The 22,320-nt window shown below is 29.7% G+C and overlaps 1 protein-coding gene across 1 annotated transcript; it reads right to left on the bottom strand.

Annotated features, from left to right (window-relative positions):
• Positions 1-9,811: 9,811 nt before the first annotated feature.
• On the bottom strand, positions 9,812-16,393 carry LOC107440344 (uncharacterized). The gene is made up of 6 exons (XM_016053250.3): positions 16,234-16,393; positions 14,545-14,652; positions 13,858-13,884; positions 12,389-12,440; positions 11,492-11,595; positions 9,812-9,912 (listed from the first exon to the last, which is right to left on the bottom strand). The coding sequence occupies exons 1-5, from the start codon at positions 16,289-16,291 to the stop codon at positions 11,535-11,537; spliced, it is 306 nt and encodes a 101-aa protein (XP_015908736.2). The 5' UTR covers positions 16,292-16,393; the 3' UTR covers positions 9,812-9,912; positions 11,492-11,534.
• Between the last annotated feature and the right edge of the window lie 5,927 nt (positions 16,394-22,320).

Genomic DNA, 22,320 nt, shown 5'->3' with positions numbered 1-22,320 from the left:
TGATTATTTGATTTATAACAAGCTAAAGGTAAATTGCCTTACCTAGTAGGTAAGGCAATTAGCCAAGATTCGAGGAAAGGCAAGTACTGGCTTTAAAATAACCGAATATACCAGCTACGTTTCATACTCGACGCTGTCAACGATCAGTTTGTTGACTCAAATAGATACTCTAGTAGTATGCAGGGTTTTTACAGTTGGTAAAAGAACAATTCGCCTTGAATAACTTTTGATCTAATGATCACATTTTAGCTTACTAGGATTGAAGTATAATGGTTTGAAATGTGACCTCAATTATGCTAATTAATTAATTCAGACGATATTTTAAGTTGCGAAAGCATGCATAAAACGTACTGTCTATGAATAAACTCTCAAAATATGAGATGTAGACGCAGTCTGGGAAATATAGTTTCAATAGTTTAGTCAAAAGAAATGTTCAAAACTTGAACTAATTTAAATGTTTGCATATTTAACTCTATCAAGTGCATTTTTGAAGCGACTAAGAACTTTAAAACTCACATTTTTAAAATTCGTTTAACCAAAGAAACATGGGCGAAAAAACTATTTTTTAAACATATTAAGTCTTATTATTTTACTGAATACTAATCAAAAAATTTCGACTAGTTAGGTACACAAATTTTTACATAATTTTAAAGAAAGTAATTTTAAATAGCGAAATACAGTATTTGACCACCATCGATGGAATAATGCCTGAGAAATCAAATTTTAAATATACGATTTCTTTAAAATCAGATTTCTAAGAAGCTATTATTCCAATTTCTTTCCAATTTTGCATTTTGAAGAGCGATTTCTCAACTGTTCGCAGTAAAACTTCTCGAGGCATTTATCACGGTGCTTGCTCGCATTTGAAATCCATCCCCCATCTTATCCATTACCAAGTAAATCTCCGATCCAATTTTAGTTCCAATGTAGGCTCAAATATCTTGTATATCTGACATGTGTCTGGAATGTGATCTATTCTTGTGATGCAACAATTGGAATTACATATTTCCTACCTTTTAAAATAAGTTTAATTACTTAAACTTATTTTGAAAGGTGGGAAATATGTAATGCAAATTATGGTATCACAATTCTTTTGAAATGTTCTCCATCTAGAGATATCCGGGTCACTTTGCTTAATTCTCCTGTGTGGAAATAATGTGCTACTTATAAACATGGTTCAGCAAAAAAGTATTTGTTAAATGCCATTATTTATGTTATGGAGACTATTCAGTTCCAAAAACATGTTTCATCTTGTTACAGCTATAAAATAATGTGTGGTTTTAACAATTAGATTGCCACTCCACCTCATCTTCTGCAGCACTACAATTAGATCCAAATCTACAGATAGATATCAATTAATTTGCTATGTTCAAGAAGGGAATCTCTTTGCTACAATATAAATAACGAATATTCCAAGTATTTTTCCGATTTTTCAGCTCCATAAAACGCTTGTCAGGGTGCTTATTGGAACTGATTTCGCTAAAAAGTGATTCCGGACAGAAAGTGGGTTTCATCGGATTGCAGATTTCGCAATTGACAATTTTATTTTAGTTTATAACAGTCGTAGAACAGTCGATCCAACTTTAAGTTTAAGGTTGCAAATGTTCAACTCCAGTGCCTTGTAATTTTTAACCCAATCTAGTAAACAAGAGATCTCCTGGAGCAAGTATTGGGAGGAAGTTTGTAATCGTGGAAGACTTTTTGATGGATCTAAACTGTATTTACGTTACACGGAGAGAAAAATTATGAAAACCTCCCATGACTGCAGTGGAAATCTAACCGATGATCCATTTACCACTGCGAATATTTTACGTCAGCAATGTGTTGGTGCAAGCTGGGTGTGGAATTCGCATCGACCAGCCATTGCTGTGCTTCGAACCCGGTTTACCTCCTCGGGAGCAGACGCTTTATCCCCTGAGCCATCACGACTCACAATTGAAAGTTTGACGTAACACGACAGTTATGAGATCAGAGACCGAAATTTCAATTCCAATGAAATTTCATTGTTAGGTGTGGTTAGCTGTAACCACTTTTAACCAATCAAGGAATGAAATCTCTCCCATACTGGTAAATCTTCATACTAGATGTTCTACACTTATAGTGACTCCATAAAAAAAACACACTATATTGAAATATAAAATTACTAAATATGTGTCAGGGAGAAAATTAAGACCATTTAATAACGCTTTACAGCAATATGTGATCAGAAATACGTCCTAGAAATCATTAATTACCTAAATAAGGTTAAAAAAAATTGAAATTATAGCTAGGCAACTCATAGTGTAACACGAAGTAAGAACACTAAAGCTGTGTTTTGACGTAGTTCCTTTTTTGAAATCTCAATGAATATCAGCTTATTTCTTTTTTGGTAAAACAAAAAAAATTAAAATATGCGGTGAACTTTTTTTTATATATTAGCAAAAGTTATATTAAAAGTGTAAATATGATTCCAGAAAGATCTCAAAATCGTTTCCGAATATAATAAAATTAAATTAAATGCATTGTCATATTTTCAATGCATGCAAGTTCATTAGGTGAAGAATTGGTTTATTAATAGTAGAGTCCCGATAATCCGATTTAACCGAGCTATCAAATATTTTAAGGATTTTTTCGTTCTAGTTTATTTTTCATTTTTAAAAATACCGCCAAAAAATAAACCTGAATTTTATCTTCCAAACACTCGGGAAAACAAAATCTAACAACTTGATCCCATGAAATGATCGTTAATATCGTCAATAATGAAAATTCACGTGCACTGAGAATCACGTGCATTGAAAATGATTAAAAAAAATTACTGACGGAAAGATTAATCAAATTCAATAAAAATATTTCATACATATTATAAATTTACAAATTATTTATTTTCACATTTTTTTATTACATAGATTCATCAGTTTTGTTAATTTTATTATGGGAATTTGAGAAATTAACTACAAATTTCATAACGAAACTAACAGTTAAAACTACATAAATATTAAAATGAAATAAAATATTGATATTAATCTGTAATTTAAGTAATGATTTAACCAATAAGTAATTTAGTAAATTTGAAAAATTATTAAATTAAAAAAAATTACTCCATAAAATAGATCGCAATGTTTCCGCCAAAAATAGCTACATCTACGATATCTGTTCCAGCAATTGAGTAAAAATTATAAGACATTTGGGAAGCTTCCTTCTATTTTTGGCGTTTTTTTATAATAAGAAAATGAAAGTCATATATTAGAATTTAAAAAACAACGAGAATAATAATAACTTCTGCCTTTATATTACGAAATTGAGTTTTCCTCTCCTCCTTATCCTATCGGAATGGAATTCGAAATCGTTTCGCTCTGGAATTTAATTTCGGGAGTAATCAGTTCGTATTACGCCATACTGACATTCACGGTGTTATGACGTCTAAAAAGCATCATTTTGACTGGAATTAGATTCCGTGAAGCTGTTAAAGGAGCTAAAAAACGTTCACGAAAGCTCAGTCCAGTTTACATAATTACTTGAGATTCTGTAACAAGGTTTTTTTTTAATGGGATGATGTTTCAGGACCACACCCAGCACCACACTTAGGAGAATCAGAGTGTTTATCTTTTAATGGTGTCTTCAATGAAACCTTTATGACTTCGTTGAAACTGCCAGTAGCATAAACAACCTCATCAGCTCTCAGGATCCACAACACAGAAACAACACCAGGATATAGGTGAAAATAGCATTGTTGTGGTAGTAAACAGCATCATTGAAGTATAATTTTAACTATCAAGAGCTGACCTCGAGCAATAATCTCATAGAGAATTATCTTTAAGTCACTTAATCTTTATTATGATGAAGTGAACCACTTAAAACAAGTTTTGGTTTGTCTAATAGCGTGAAGTGACTTGCAAATCCAAATAAATAATGAAATAATTGAAATTACTTTAACTCTATTGTGTAAGTACATCTCTTTAGATTTGGGCATCATTTTGAAGAGTGTATTATTTATATAGNTATTAATGTAAAAAAATTAATAAATGTGCTTTTTGGAGAGCAAATTTATGTATGATATTAACTCACACTCTGACCAGCGTCTTTTTATCGTTTGAGTCAAACGGAAAGATAATACAAGCCCTAAGTGATAAATTTTAATGTGCTTCATTATAAAATGAGTAATAATTTTATTTGTTCAAATAGATATTAAATATGTTATTTTTTTCCTTTTTGTTTTTTTATTTTTCGCTCAATTTCCACTTTTCTCTGCAAAAGCAAATCAAAAAGTCCCTAAGCTTACATAGAGAATTTCAATCTCCTACTAATTGTTCTTTGGATTGACTTATACAGTGGCATTTCTATTTTATATATCGCCAATAACTAACTAATAGTAACATAGTGCTGTGAAGGGAAAGGAGATGATGTGCTCGCTTCCCAATGATGTGAGCCGGTTCGAATCTCCGCGATTGCTGGGTTATACGAATTCCGTACCCGGAAAGCTTTGAATAAACTAATTTGCTTAATTATGTGAGGGAAACTATCAAAAATCTTCATGCACATTTTCTCTACAACGGAAAATGTTCAAAGGGAAAAATATATATTGAATTTTTTTTCAACATTCATTTATCTAAATCACATTTTTACAGCATTCAAAGAATTGTTTAAAAAGTATGTAACTTAGAAGATAGGTTGGTTGTTATATAAATATTTAAATATTTCTTTTATAAAAAGTGCATTGGAATTAAATATTTCTGCTATACACTTAGATATTTTTGTTTTAAAAACTCAGCCAGAAGTCTTCTTCTTGGACATTATAAGTCCCTTATTCCATTTGTAAGGATTATAATTTATTTTTATATTAAAATTTCCGCAATTACTGTATTCGTGAAAAAATTGCTTGTCACGCTGTTTCAAATTCCACTTTTGCCCTTTTCTCAATATGCCTAGGTTCGAATATCTGCTATAATTTGTCGTTTCTCTTTGAATATTTTTTTTCAATAAAAATGAGTATATTAAATTTTTTTTTATCTAAAATGTTTAATTTTTTATTTTAAGAAAAATTTTACTTAGCAGTTTATAAATTTAGAGATTATAAAGAAAAATAAAATTAATTACACCAAACTGAAATAGTACTTTGTTAATAGTTACTTGATTATTCCAAAAGAAATATTGTCAGATCATTTTTTCTTTGCTTATTTTCTTCCTTTTCTTTTCTTTAAGAAAAAAGACACATACATTTGTTTAAAATAAGCAAAAAATTTTAATAAAATTATACTTTATGTTATAAATATATTTTGTACATTTTTTTGAACATTGTACTGAAAGTTAAATTTTATTATGATTCATACCAATTTTTTGTTCTTGAACATGATACATATTTCCAATAATGTTTTTTAAACAAATCTTTTATATTCACTCTTACGTCTTGCTTAAATAAGTTATATAGTTATACAGAAGCTGAGTAATTAAATTTAAAAAAAAAATTCATTCCTAAAATTTCATAAAATTGTAACATTTTGTTTATTATCTCTATAAGTATGTAAATCATAATATAAATACATTAATATAAAAGGAAAAGAATAGTATATTTTACTATTAATTGTGTTACTAAATGTTTGGTGTTTAAATTGCAGTAAAACTCTAAAATCTAGATAATTTACCTAGATGAAAGTCTTTTTTAAAGACTGTAGCACACGTCTTTCGTTTATAATAAAAAAATAGAATTTACCGCAGTCTTTTAAATAAATTAAATATATATTGATTTTATATGACTGTATAGATCAAATGTACATATTTTTTTCAATTTGATTCTGATCTCGTAAATTATTATTTTTTTTTAAGTTTTTATACTTTCAACTTATAACCCTGAAAGCATCTTATAGCAAAACGAAACTATTAATGTGAAAAAATAAATAAATGTGCTTTTTGGAGAGCAAATTTTTGTATGATATTAACTCACACTCTGAGCACCGTCTATTTATCGTTTGAGTCAAACGGAAAGATAATACAAGCCCTAAGTGATATATTTTAATGTGCTTCATTAAAAAATGAGTAATAATTTTATTTGTTCAAATAGATTGTAAATATGTTATTTTTCTCTTTTTTTGATTTTTCTGTCATTTTCCACTTTTTTCAGCAAAAGAAAATCAAGAAGTCCCTAAGCTTACGTAGAGAATTTTAATCTCCTTCTAATTGTTCTTTGGATTGACTTATACAGTGGTATTTCTATTTAAAAGATAAGAGTATTTAAGCAAAAATATGTTAAATTTGTTTAAATTAATTATTGAGTTGAATATTCAGGTTTCTTTTGTGGTTTAAGCTCTTGATTTCTGTATCTACTTGAAATAAAAAGTTTCAAACTTTTCTTGACCCAAATTTGTAACAATTTTTGCTTGCTACAATTTTTATTACCATTTAGAAAATTTTTAAAGTGCAATTTTTTCCCAAACATATTTTATGTGTATTTTTAAAAAAAAATTCTAAGAACAAGAGAGTTTCAGAGCTTTAGGTTACGTGAGCATTGATCATAATTCTTCCTCTGCTCTTAAAGTTAAGCTAAACACAAACCCTTTTTCTTCTCAAAAACGTATGCAATATTTAAATTATTCCTAAGTTCCGATATAGTTAATTTAAATTAAATCCTTTATAATTTTAAGGAAATTTATATTTTTTGAAGGACATGGAATCCAGTTATTAATAGAATAAAATCAAACTTAGTGAAATATGCCTTTTAATTTTAAAGCAAATTGATTTTTTATAAAGACTGTTATGAACATACTTTAAATATTCATGCAAATTTGTTTTTTTGCTATGGTTTCATTTAATTGTCTATTTTTATTTTTTGATTATTAAACAATTATCATAAAGCATATATATATATATATATATATATATAATATATATATATACATACATGGCAGACGTAATAATTCAAATTTTATATCCTTATTATAAATAAAAGTCGTGTGCTCAGTCTGTAAAAAAGTTTTTGATCAAGATAAATTATCTAGATTTTATAGTTTTAATGCGATTTCTAAACATTTAGTAGCACAATAAATAGTAAAATTTACTGTTCTTTTCCTTTTATATTAATGTATTTATATTATGAGTAAACAAAAGGTTACAATTTTATACCATTTTAGGAATTTTTATTATTTTTTTTCAATTTATTTACTCAGCTTCTTGTATAAATTTCTTGTAGTTAATGAAGATGTAAGAGTTAATATTAATACGATTTGTATGAAAAACATTATTAGAAATATGTATTATGTTCAACAACATAAATTTTATATAAATCATAATAAAATTCGACTTTCATTACAAAGATGCAAAAAATACATTTATTACATAAAGTACTTTTTTTTAAAATCGTGGTTTAATTTAAACATACTTATTTGTCTTTTTTCTTAGAGAGAAAGAAGGAAAAAAAGACCTACCTAAAGACAAGGGTGCTAAAGCATCGGGGCTAACTATTTTTCGTTGAAAACTTTTTTTGCTATTTTTCGTTGAAAAACCACGAAAATTCAACAATATGTCCGACGGCAATGAGGATTCCGTTACATGATCCGTCTATGACTGAGGATAACTTAAAATACCTCTGTGGTCGATGCGATCTGCGAGAAGAACTCGCATTGACCACAGCCATCGCTGGAATTAAAACCTGGGTTAACTCATAGGAAGACAAGCGCTCTATCCCCTGAACTAGAGAAAGCCAAGATTTAACGAAATAATTTTTTAAAAACTGGACAGAGCCATTCCTTTAGTACAAATTCCTTCAGAAATTATAAGCATATAAGAGGATGATTTATCTAGACCAACCATTTGCGGTCAGAATGACCGCTATAGAAATTTTGAGTGAATTACTTTGATTTATCTAAGTGGTTCTCGTTCATTGCTTATCTTTATTTATTACGTATGTGACAAGATAGAAACTGCACAATTCTTTGTTCACAAAGGACCCCCCTGCTCGATTCTGCTTTCCAATCCCTCGCAATTGTTTATGCAAACGCCTGGCCATAATCAACTACCCATTTTTAAAAAAAAAAAAATATTTTAGTGTAAGAATAAAAATAATTATTATTTTTGTAATATTTTGTAAAATTTGTCTTATTTTATAAAGTACTTTATTTACAATGTAAACTGAACTGCTTAGCAGTCACCTTCTTTTCAAAATTATATTGTACAGTTTTTGTACAAAATTATCTTGAAAACTTAATGGTAACTAAGCCATCCCTTAAGTTTATTACTTTCTCACGTGCCTTTCGAGTCAAAATCTAATTTTAGTATATTACATATTTGCTTTTACTTTAAAGAAAGCAAACTCCGTCAAGAATAATGGTATGCGTATGACGGTTCTATGAGTATGACGGTATACGTCAGCGTAGAGCCATTTATGTTTAATATTTATACAGCCATTTAAAGAAAGGATATAAACAAGTCTAAATAACTACTTCGTAATTAAGTCTAAATGACTATAAAAGCATAACACAAGCAAAAACATAAAATAACCTAAACAAAACACATACTCAATGTATAACTAACCATTCAGCACTACTTTAATTATTTCTTAAGACGAACTAACAAAACAAATCTAAATAAATACTTGATTATGTATAATTATTTTAAACACTACTTAAATTATAACCGACAACCTAACAAAATGTGTGCGTATAGTGTTGCCAAAAGATTAGAAGAAACGGTTAGTTTCTTATTTACGGTTAGTTTAAAAGATTTAAATAGTGATCATTATTTATTGATCACTCATTATTCACTACAGTGCTACAGTTCCAAGATCACTACAGTGATCATTATTTATTATCACTCAGTGATCATTATTTATTGTTTCTATAATATTTTTTTTTTGCTTCTGTTTTATTATATCAAAAAAGATGATTATATTTATAGCATATAGGAAAGAAATATCTTCTCTGAATGTCATTACCTCTAAAATTAAGCTTTTTGTTTCATTTCGAAAAATTTTTTTAATAAATAACCATAACCATAATTGCATGAATTTATTTTTGTGTTCCGTTGTGGAACCATAAAATTTTCTGAGCAGTTTCAAGGACTTGATTTTAGCCCTGTGTTATTTGTGTATACTCTGAAAGTTAGAAATGTGCACTGGGAAAAATGAACTTTAGTGATTAGGAATCAAGGAATTTGAATTGTTAACATGGAATTAATCATGAAACTCAAATTCAACTACCAAATATTAAGTTAATTTTAACGTTTTTATGGCTATATCCATTTTTCTTATTCTTTTCTTTTATTATACATTTTGCAACTTTGTGATAAAATAAAGGACTAATAGCTGTTGCACTTCTGAACACTTACATTTAAATTTATGTACTTAAGAAAAATCAGATAACTGCTCGCAATTTCAAATTAATATTGAAGGTACTTTACTCAGAGAAATATATATGTTTTGAATTTTGTTCAGAGTAAAGTTTACTGAACTAATTGCTTCAAACTTTTTGGTTTTCGCAAAAATATACAAAGCTAGACGGAAGTAACGTATCGAATGAGTTTGTGAAGCGAACTCGTAATAAGAAGCAGCCCGAAGGAAATTACGAAAGCAGCTCCGGCGGTACGAGCTTGTGAATCGAACTCGAATTAAGAAACAATCCGAAGGAAGTTACGAAAGCAGCTCCAGCGGTAGGAACTTGTGAATCGAACTCGTATTAAGAAGTAAGCCGAAGGGAGTTACGAAAGCAGCTCCGGCGGTAGGAGCTTGTGAATCGAACTCGTATTAAGAAGTAAGCCGATGGGAGTTACGAAAGCAGCTCCGGTGGAAGGCGAGTGTAAGTGAACAGAGGGTTCAGATGGCCTCCTAGCTCTAATTAAAACAACTTCATTTATCAGTGCAAAACTAAGTTTAATGTTCCAAAATAAATTTGTAGCACAAAAATGGTCTGCATTTCATCTTCTTGGAGACATTATATGATATTTTCAATCCTATAAGAGAAATAAAAAAGCATTGTCAACTTTATAGAATACATATTTATAAATTTGTGAGTAATATCAAATGCCTTAAATAAATAAGTCTAAACTGAAACAGATTTTATTTGGACAAAAACAATGTAATTAGAATGACGTAAACGCCAAGAAAGTTAAATAACTAAGGGTGAAATTTCTATCTTTTAAGACATATACACCGAAGAGCGAATACATTATGATCACCCTCCATAACAATGAACTCGCATAGGTTTTCATGGTTTCCCGCCCAGGAACAATGTTCTCATGGGGCACATTAGGACTCATAATCCTCATAGAACAATCCCTGACATCTGTAAGCTGCTTGAACATAGTTGCAGAGCAGGTTCACCCATTCATGACAACAGTTTTTCCTGCGGGGGATGGTGTTTACCAACAGGATAATGCACCATGCCATAAGGGTCGATCATCGAGGAACATTTCAGTGACTTTCAAGTCACGTCTTAGCCCCCAAATTCACCTGACCTTAATCCAACAGAGCATTTGTGGTCCTACTTGGAAAACCAAATTCGCTCTGCCACGCTACCCCCTCACAATGTAAGCGAATTGTAGGGCGAGTTGGTGAGTGCTTTCTACCTCAGACTACCTATCAGCACCTTGTGGAATCAATGCCACGGCGGGTGCTAGTAGTTTTGAGGGTTAAAGGTGGTCCTACGTATTATTAGCAGGGTGTTCATAATGTAATGGCTTTTCGGAATGGAATTGTTTCTTTTTAACTTAATTTCAGCTGCAAAATGTGCAAGTATAATAAGCTGTAAAATAATGATGATTTCTTAGAGATTATTATAAATTTAAAAAAATAATAATAATAATAAAAGAATCAAAGCTTGATTCATTTCTGTTTTCAAGGTGAGCAAAAGTCTGCACCGCACACAGTCATGCCGCACTAAATTTACTAGCATTGCGCCATTTTAATTTTTCTGAATTTTTTCGGCAATGAGACAAATTGGAACTTTTCTTTACTTCCTTCCTTGTTAATTATTTGTCAGATTATTCAAAATTTTTCTTCCTCCACCTTAAAATATTATTTTGCATTCCTTATTACGTATTTAATATTTCCTTTTGCTATCTTCTGTTGAAGAATGAATAAAAAGCACCTTAGTCCATGGTCACCAATTTAGAGTGAGTGTAATAGAGATGTTTTAGATTTGGTTGAACCCAGAATCTTTGTGCCTGTTACTGTAACACCATGCGAGAAAGTAGACATACCCGATTTGTGTTAGAAAGCCTGAAATAATAACCGTAAAATTTAACAGGCAACTCTGGTAATTTTACTGGAGAAATTGCGGAAACTGAGTTTTTTTTTCTCCAAAGATGTAAGCTGGTTGTATAATTTAGCAGTCAACACTATTAATTTTACATTTAATGGCACTGGGTTTTTTTGTAAGGAAGAGAACTGGTCGTATAAATCAAAAGCCAAGTATTCGAATTTTACAATAATTCCTTAGAGACTACAATTATTTTAGTGCGATAGTTTATTCAGAAATTCAAGCAATGTCATTTTACAAACAAAACCTGTAAGTGTCATTGGATAAAATACCTATAAAATCTAATTAACCGTTCCATTCTTTCAAATTACATCATCAGATAGGCATTGGTTGCATCATCGGAGACATCATATTCATTGGAGATTGCTGGTCTTTTCTAAAAATTAAAAAAAAATAAAAACATAAGCAGGATATTTATTATACACATGTTATGCGCAGAGTTTTGTGTTCATAGATGCAGCTGATAAAATTTGTTTAACACGACTCCGGAAATAAATAAATAATTCTTATGAAATTTATGAAGACAAACATTTATATTTCGAATGAGGACCAAAAATATTTCTTTACTGAATATTGCGAATAACTATTTAAGTTTTTTAATTAAATGGAATATTTCCTAAAGAATCTTTTTCATGCAAGATGTTTATTAATTCAGAAGAGTGAGTTTGATATTTTGATATTAAGCTCTCTTCCTTTAATGGTGACAATATTTTTGCCAGTATTTCGAACAAATAATATGGCCAGTATTTTGAACTTTCAGTGCCAATATTTAGAACAAATATAGTTTCCAAAATTTATTTCATCAATAGTTAGTTCATAACATAAAATGTAATTTAACTAAAACACCTATAACTCATTCGGCGTATGGGAATATTTGCCTGGGTCGCCTTTATCCAACTCCTTAACTCAAATCATGCACACATAAACTGATATTAACTTAGTGTAAATATTTAAACGTTCCAAGGATTCGGCGAAAATTTTGATAGATATCTCTACAGAATATAGAATTGTAGTTTTTGCTATTGGATTAAAGCTCGTAGAAAAGTCCAAAGTTGAACTGGAGTTTGAAACGAATCTTTCTAATTTTGACTTAACAACTGTGGTTAAAAAGTAGAGCTTTTTTATTCAAGTATGCATTTAATTAATAGAAACTATCATATAACACTTACTGTTGATCAACAACACTTATCACGTGATTTACGACATCTTCAACCTTTTTCTCTGGAAATGAAAATGAATTAAATCATTAACAAGCAAATTATAACAATAAATTAATGTTGAAATGAGAAAATGATTTCAAACAAAATATTTTTCTTTTTTAAATTATATTATCTAATAAAATGAGGGTATAATAAAAATTTACTTATTCAAAAATTCAAACCTTAAAATTGAATAAATAGATTTCAATTAATTACTCAATCTTTAACTTTACTAAGTATTTTTTAATGTTATTCCCAAAAAAGTTACTTTTTAAAAAAGGAAAAAACATCTGTCGAGTAAACAATTTTATAAAAAATGTAGTAAACATAGCATAAAATGTAGCAGACAAATTTAATGAACATTTTGTAGCAGACATATTTGTCGAAACTAATTGGTGATAATTTTTCTTCTTCTCACTAAAAATATTTTCTTCTTATTATATTTGAATTTTGTAACTAAACTTTATATTCTGCAGTTCGTATTTAAATCGGTTTCGTAGGACATGAAAACTAATATTTAAAAAGAAGAAATTAAAATGTTATCAAAATACACAGAATCACTATGAAGGAAGACAAATTAAAAGCATAGATAATCTGTTTAATTGCGTTGAACGGAAAATATCAGTAGGCCTTCAACTTTCCTCCGACAAACGAACAAATTCCTTGTTTTCAATCTTTCTTTCCTTATTACAAATTCAACTGGTGACTTTTGTTCTTTTTTTTTTCTTTTCTCTTTTAAAAATAAACATACCGAGAATACTATTTTGTCATTAATGTATAAATAATATGTTACTGACTATGATTCTAAGGAAATATTTATAAAGGAGAATATTTGTGAAATATGAAATGATGAAACATGCAATCACTTGGGGATAATAAATAATATTAAATTGCTACAAAAACTGTTTTCATATTCCGAACAATCACAAATAAAAACAATTGCCAAAGAATATCTATCCAAATAATATACAACCAGATTTTGAGTTTAAAGATGGTTACTGATGGTCAAGTTTAAAGATGGTAACTGGTGATTACTGATGGTTAAGTTTAAAGATGGTTACTGATGTCTGGCATCCTCCTTTTTCTCCGTTCTTCTTGGCTTCAAAATAATTAGTTCAAATAATTTTTTTCAAATGGTTTTTGCCCTTAAATTTCAACAACTAAATTTTTAGTAGAATTCGAAATTATACATGATGACTTAATGAATTAATGCATATTTGATTATACATGCAGAACATCTCAGATTATGTAAGTTATTTAATTATAAATACGCAAGCGTGTATAGATTAATAAGTTGTCGAAATAATTCGAATACATGTATATAATAGTTTTTTTTTACATAACATATAAGATTCGTGCATTGGTATACAATAGAAAAAATTTAAATATTGGTTTATCAGCAATCATTCATGCAATATAAAAATAAATATAATTCATACCAGTCGTAGCAGAGGCTGCAGTCAATCCTGAAATAGAGAAAATCTGTTCAAATTTACACGAATGAAATAATTACTTAATAAAGAAGCTCTAATGCATTTTAAAATAATATTGTCATTTATAAGCCCCTCGGGAACTGCTGTTGCCTGGAAAGTTCCAAAAAATATTTTTTAAAGGCATAACTACCCCTTCAATTTCATAACCGTCGTTAAGCTGTCAGTCCAATTTTTTGGGTTAACGAGTAGTACTAATGTTCAACTCTGTAGCCTTTTAATTGAGATCCCAATAAAGAAGACAAGGGAACTCCTGAATCAAGTATTAGGAGTTTTTACCTTCGTGGAGGACTTTTTGATGGAATTGACCCTCATTTGAGCGACATGGAAATGATAAATCTCGAAAACTTCACACGGTTAGCCTCATGGTAAGTTTCATGGCTCTTTTAAATTAAAGTCATTGGCTGAAAACAAGGGTGCTCCAGACCCCACACAACGCCAACAAATCGAAAGATACAGGGTCTTGAAACGAGGGTCGACCACCCTTACTGGCAAAATTCATATCGCCAAAATAAAATTTCCACTCATGTTACTCCAACTACAATAATGACTAAATTACAATTACACATAAAAAAAACTTAACTACGTATGAAAAAAATCATAAAATTCAAATACAAACACACTACAAATACATACCATTAGAATCGTCACTTTGATCATCCATGGGAGAATTCATCGGACTTCCCATTGGAGTACCAAATGGACTACCCATTGGAGGACCAAATGGGTCAATTGGAAGTGCAACTGCAGTGAAAAAGTAGCTTTTAATATTTTGTTATCGGTTATTGTGTTTAAACAATGCAAATTCTTTTATAACTGTTATTTATAAACACCAATTTATATTTTAATAAAATTAAGTTTAATACATTTGCTATGATTATAAGGATGACACTTATTGCATCGGATTGACCCAAAAATGAAGTTGAGAAATCTGCGAAGTCAAATTCTTCGACTAGAAATCTACGCACAAAAATAAATTTTGATCAATTAATTCCTCACTAAACAATGAGGTAAACTTTATCTCGGTTTTTCTTTTCAAGTACACAAACTGTGAATCGAAATAACATTGAAAGGTCTTGTTAGCTCTTTTCCTTTTGAATTAATTTAACTATAAATGTTTTATTGTAAAATAAACTTAAATTTTACATAATTTTTTATCAAAATTTGTATGAACTGCATCATCTGAGTTACTCACTTATTCGGAAAGAATCATTTCCCGACCACCCATCCCGGTTAACACTAGATTGCCCTGGGAAGTCATTTTGACTGCTTTGTAATTTCAATTAGAAAAACAATAATGTATATAATGACACAATATCTGAGAGTTTTGTGACTTATTGTACTACATATAATTTTTTATTGTTTATTTTTTCAAATGACTTGTTATATATTTGTAAATAAAATAAAAACTATTAAAAATTAATTTTCAATAATTTCCTTACGCATTAATTATTTTTTCACAATCCAGTCCTTTTGACTCTTTTTGGGCAGTATAGGCGTATACTAAGTTTCAGTTTTTCTAGTGTTAAACTAGACTCTAATGCAATAATAAAAACTAAAAAATCCATTCTATCTTTTGTAGCACCCAATGGAATACCTAATGGACTTCCTTGTGAAAGAAGTGACACGATATTTAATACTTTTTTTCAATTATTTAATAGCAGTTTTACGTTATAAAGAATTGCTTAATCTAATTATTTACGACGAATTGTTTGAACGAATTGTTCACAAACAGTTATTTATAAACAGCAATTTATTACAATAACTTGTATTTATTTTTAAGCTTATATCTATATTATCTATACACAAAATGCAAATTTTCAACTACACAAAAATTTCGATCTTTACCTTAAATCTTAATATTAAATAACTATTATAGTAATAAGGTTCATGCTAAAAATTCATAGAAAAAATATTTATGAATAAGTTCAATAATTATAATTAAAAATAACTATAATTAAATAACTATAAATATCGTTAGGATTTCTTGGTTGAAAGAAAAACTTTATATTTAATTAAGCCGGCCTTAAACTCAAAATCTGTATGTCTTCTCTGATTGCCTTTACTAAAAGTGAGAGCATAAAATGTGTATTAAATGAAGTAAGGCAAGTAACCTTGATTTTTATTTATCTTAAAATCAATTATTTCATAAATTATTATTTTCTAACACTTTTTACGCTTTGTATAAAATTCGTTTTTGTTTAGGAGACAGGAGGTTCATATAACGAGTCGTGACTTATTCTTATGAATGAAAGAATACATATTTATATTAAAATGCATTTAAAAATAGATTATAAATTTTGAAATGAAATTGACCCATTTTACCTGAAATGGATAATATTGCAATAATGACGAACAAAAACATGCATATTCTTGGATTCATTGTTCAACGTTTGCAATTTCCTGTCTATAAAAGTAAAAAGTCTAAAAATTGATGTTTCCTCTTTTTATATAGTGATTTTTTCTTGTTCGCTCTTCAAAATAACATAATGTACAAGACAAATATTGAAACACGACACTTATTTACACAAATGTTTATTGTATTTACGATACAGTTGTTATACACTTGGAGTTTATAAAATAAAAATAACTTGTGATATTTATTCTTTACACCCTTCAATAAAATGCAGTCGATTAATTTTAACGCTGAAGTAGTGTAATCAGGTCAACATTAGCTTCGCATTTATGACTTTTTTATTATATAAGTGCTTGTTTGGAAGTTTAAAGGCAGTAAATGAGTCGTAGATAAATAATACAAAAAAATGGTTAATCGAAAAAAACTGCTTTTAAATAGTTTTAAAATTATACAGTTGTTGCTTTTTTCAGACGTTTTGTAGAAGGTTCTTTTTTTTGAAAGAAAATAAAAATCCAAAGTTTAAGCAATTAAATACATTACTTAGCTGAAAAGAAACTGATAGTTTGAAAATCAGACAAGCACTTCAGACATTTATAAGCAATATTATGGACAAAGAGTTAATTTGAGGCTTGAAAATAAAGGTATCCGACTGGTTTCCATGCATTTTTTTTTTTAAATCTTCATTAAAATTTTATTTTTGGCAAAGTAAGATTCTTAAAATTTTAAATTCATGTTAATGACTTAAAATTTGCAGAACAATTTTCAATATAATGGCAAATTTAAGCTTGAAAACTACATCTTTTCCATGTCCCGCCAACAACTCTACAGTAAATTCTGATGAGTTAAAAAAATAAATTTAAACCAATAATGCGATTACCTGGGCTTTGAACTAAAATTTTAAAAAAATTCAAAAGACTAAATGGAAAGACAATGAAATGGAGCTAAATATATTGTTTAATTTTTAATTTATTAAGAAAAATTCTAAATATTGTATTTAAAGTTCGATAAAAATAACAAATTCACACCTAGACCTTTGCTTTTAATTCAAAACATCATTAACATTATAAAAACATCTGCATACATAATTTCAAAGAGTTCTATATTAAGTCTTTTTTGTAATGTTTTATCGTAAAGAAATTTTATGAAATTAAACGTTCTTCAAAAATTTCATTTAAACTGCAAGAAAATTACGAGAACAAAACAAATAACTACAGTTTACTGTTTTGCCTATCAGCTACACAGAAAAACTATTATAACTTCATTCCTAAAAATCAGAGATCAAACATTTAAATGAATGAATAGCTGATATAAACTCAAAACAGTGATAAAGAAGACATTTAAGAATATTCATGCAATTGTTAAGAACTGGATGAATGAATAGCTGCTATAAATAACAACAGTAATAAGGAGATCATTTGAGGATATCCATGTCATTGACAAGAACTAAACGAATGAATGACTGATATAGACTCAAAACAGTTATAAAGAGGACATTTGAGGCTATTCATGCCATTTGAAAGAGCTAGAGAGATGAAAGATAGATATAACTCACAACGGTGATAAAGGAGAACACTAAAGGATATTCGCATGACTTTGATAAGAACTGGGCGAATGACTGACCGATATATATTCAAAACAATGATAAGGAGAACATTTGGGGATATTCTTGAGTATTTGTGAGGAATTTGACGAATAAATGGCTGATATAGACTCAAAACAGTTATAAAGAGGACATTAGAGGCTATTCATGCCTTTTGAAAGATCTAGAGAGATGAAAGATAGATATAAACTCACAACGGTGATAAAGGAGAGCACTAAAGGATATTCGCATGACTTTGATAAGAACTGGGTGAATGACTGGCCGATATATATTCAAAACAATGATAAGAAGAACATTTGGGGATATTCTTGTGTATTTGTAAGGAATTTGACAAATAAATGGCTGATATAGACTCAAAACAGTTATAAAGAGAACATTTGAGGCTATTCATGCCTTTTGAAAGATCTAGAGAGAGGAAAGATTGATATAAACTCACAACGGTGATAAAGGAGAACACTAAAGGATATTCGCATGACTTTGATAAGAACTGGGCGAATGACTGACCGATATATATTCAAAACAATGACAGTGAGAAGATTTGGGGATATTCTTGTATATTTGGGAGGAATGCGACTAATGAATGGCTGATATAAACTCAAGACAGCTACAAAGAGGACATTTAAGGCTATTCGTGGCTTTTGAAAGATCTACACAGATGAATGATAGATATAAACTCACAACAGTGATAACGTTTGACGTTATTCAAGACTTTCACAGAAACAGAACGAATGAATGACTGCAATACACACTCACACAACTAAAAATTGTATACATTTTGTTTTTAACTGTCATCTTACGTCGGAAAAAAAAATTAAAAAAAATTACCTCAAACGTATTGGTCATAAATTTTCAGAAAATTTAACATTTCTGAACTTTTATAGAAATTAAAAGCTAATTCCTTAATGGCTCTCCTTTCCTCGGATTACGTTATAAATTTGATAAAAAATTGCGAATACCAAAAGTCTACAAAAAAAAAAAAATTACCGTGTTTTTGTGTCACGCAGGAGCATCTTCATTACTAGGAAAAATGGCAGGAATGGCAAAACATTGATGATATAATTCGACAGAGGTTACTTCACACTAATAAGGATAAATATACGGTTAAAAAGTAACAATGTAGGAGTAAAGTTTAAGAAATAATAATTTCAAAACATTTCCGGTTTTGCCATCTTTGCCATTCACCCTACAGATAGAAATGCATCTATGTAACACAAATGTAGTAACCAACTGTAATGAGATTTTCAATAATTTTCACGTATACAATAATTTTTAATGTATTTTTAATGCATAAAAAGTAAAAATGTGTACTGGACAAACAAATGAATGTGAAATTATACAGAAAGGTTAAAGCAGAAATATCTGGAAGTAATGCATGCCAATAAGTAAGCCAAGCTAATTATTCTTTTTATTATTGTTTTTTGTTTAATCGTTATTCTTATCGAGCTATTTTGTATATATTTGTTGGCACATCTTTTAAAAATATTATTAAGACTACTAATGCCAACTAGTCAATAGTTAACTAGTGTAACACAACGCAATATAAAGTGAACATTGCTAAACGTTTTCCACGAGTATATTACTCTGAAAATGGACAATAAACGGTTTGACGCTGAAATCTTGATTGTAAACAGCTTTCACCCAAGAATTTGTACTGAGTTTTTGTTTTAAAAAAAAAAATATTTTTCTATACCTTCTAATTTATGTGAAACGAGATTTAGAAACGATTGCTATGACATGCAAAGAACTAATATACCGTCATGTGGGGCTACTTTGTGCAGCGCGGGCTACTTTGTGAAAATTCGAATTTGGCACTTTTCAAGTGCTGCTATTCAGTATTATGCTTTTTTCACGTTAAAAATGCGTGGAATTTGAAGATAGAAGTCGCCTCTATTACTACAAACATTTTTTTGAATTTTAAAACAATCTCAGAGTGTGTTTTGTTTATGCAATGTCAACAACTTTCCGAGAACGTCAGACGTCAAAAAGTGTGCGTGGAAACTTTAGCTGTGAAATGCAAAGACGTTGATAAAACAACTGTCGTAAGTGCAAAATTTTTTATTTTTATATTAATAAACAATTATATCATGCTAGAGTTAAAAAAAATTTGAAAACTAATTACAAATAAACGGAAAATGAAATAAAGTGCACTATAGGGCTACTTTGTGCAAAGTTTCATTCGTTTTTTTTTCGACGGAAAATTGTCAGACGTTATAAAAAAAGTACCTGATGGAACGAGAAAGTACCATTATTACACTTTAGAAAAGCTGCAACAATGTTTGCAAGCAGTTGCTGGTGGTATGTCGATTGCAGAAGCTTCTCGGAAGTACAAAATTCACAGAAATACCATATCTAATAAAATTCACTAGAAACACGTGAAACGTGCTGGTAAACTATTATTTTTCTTCTACAAAGATTTTTCTAATGAATTTATCAAACGATTTGACACATAAAAATATATTTTCTACGACATCAGGTGATTATGATAGAAACTGAAGAGCAAGTTCTGTCGTGTTCATTCAAGCATGTTATGTTCAAATTTATCAGTATTATAAATGTTAATGAATATGTAATAATTACTATTTTTGAAATTTCATCCATTTCAATGTTCAAAAATGCATGTGGTATCCTTTTGTTTAAACTCCAATGTTTTGAAATAAGCATTCTTTTTAAGAAAAAATTCTTTATAAAAAATGGTTTTTTAACGCTGAAAATTATTTTCAAACTAATACCTTTATATATCTTGATGTTTTTGTTATTAGAAATGACAACAATTAACTTTTTTAACAATTTTATATCAATATTTTACTAAAAACATGATTATTAAACTGAATTCCTATCGCTGCACAAAGAAAGCCCCACTTGGCAGCTACTTTGTGCAAGGTATGTTTTGACTTATTATTTGTAAATATTACATACAAATAATGCCAATGTTGATCAAATTCACTCGTCTGAGTACAGTTATGAATGTTTTTTTTTATATTTCCAATGAGCTGCATTATCGGTCTTGCCGATGAGCAGACCTAGTGCGTTCTCCAGAGGTGGTATCCACTCTTTCAGGACCACCACAATGGGTGAGATACCGTTGGTCATGTTAATTTGGACGTCTAGTTTCTGCCATACCAGATGGCAGCACCGAGACTCTGTTTGGATGCTAAAGTGCACTAGGAATTTAATTTTGCCGGAAATGCCAGGAGCCAATAAGGCACTCCAGGGATCTTTTACATGCCGCATAATCATATGACATGGCCGCTGAGGATTTTCTGCATCCCGAAAATCCGGTGTCTGAGCCGGGGATAGAACCCGCAAACTTGGGCTCAGAAGGCCAACGACAAACCAACTGCGCCACCTAGCCAGTTATGAATGTAATATCGATAAATTTTACTAAAGCTTGAATTAACATAGTTTTTTTACATGTCAAAGTTCAATAACTGCGAAATCCTGCACAAAGTAGACCCACATGACGGTACGTAAAGTTTCATAATTTATTTACCATTCAGAATAAACAAAAGGACGTGAATAAAATAAAAATAATTCCAGATTGACAAATATAGTATAATTTTAGTTCTGTAATCAAGAGCCTGGTTCAGTATCGATGCAAAGAATAAGAATATTGGTTTTTCAAATGAGTACTTGGGGGTAGGAATCAAAAGCGGCAAGATATACTTGATTAAAGTATTTCATTGGCTTCAAAAAATTCGAAGATGGAAATAACTTTAGTCATGTTTCAATCACCAAAAAATAGGCGACATTTCTCATGGCTTTCTGGACATCAACGATAAAAACAAAAAAATATATTTGAAATATGAAGCTTAAAGTTTACCAAAGAAAAATAGAAAATAAGAGGGGAAAAAAACAAGAAAGTCTACAGAAGCAGAGAGTGAAACAAGAAGACGTGAAAAAAAACTAGAAAAACCGCTGCGACTGAGAAAGACATATCAGGCTAAATTAAATTCTACATATTATGGAAAAGAGGTGAGGAATTTAGGGAAGTGTCATTCATATAAATGAAACAAGATTCCAGGGAAAGACTTATAGAAATTTTGAGATCAAGCTTGCGATGGCAAGCCTTGGAGTTTTCTTTTAACAAACTCAGCGTTTATTCATGAGCACCCGCGATCAGTTGCGGTTGCATCTTTTAAACTATTAAAGTGGTATAACTGTCTACAGAATCATTTATTTCGCATTGGACTAGCCGATTCACCTTTGTGTGTTATATATGATAGTGAACGGCCAATGACGTCAGAACATTTGGACGAGTATGAAGCACTGACAGAATTTTCTTGTATATTTCAACGCTCTTGGCAAGCTAGAAGTTTAATGGCCCAACGGCTAATGTAACTGGCATTTGACAAATAAAAAATAAAGATTCCAGGGCATCAAGAAGAGTTGACGTGGCTGGGCTAGAAATAATTTTGACATTTTTGAAAACTAATTTCGTTGTACAATATGATCACTT

Source organism: Parasteatoda tepidariorum, chromosome 1, assembly GCF_043381705.1.
Source record: "Parasteatoda tepidariorum isolate YZ-2023 chromosome 1, CAS_Ptep_4.0, whole genome shotgun sequence".
Taxonomy (NCBI): domain Eukaryota; kingdom Metazoa; phylum Arthropoda; class Arachnida; order Araneae; family Theridiidae; genus Parasteatoda; species Parasteatoda tepidariorum.
Note: the sequence above shows the minus strand (reverse complement) of the source record. Positions and strands in the feature narration are given on the sequence as shown.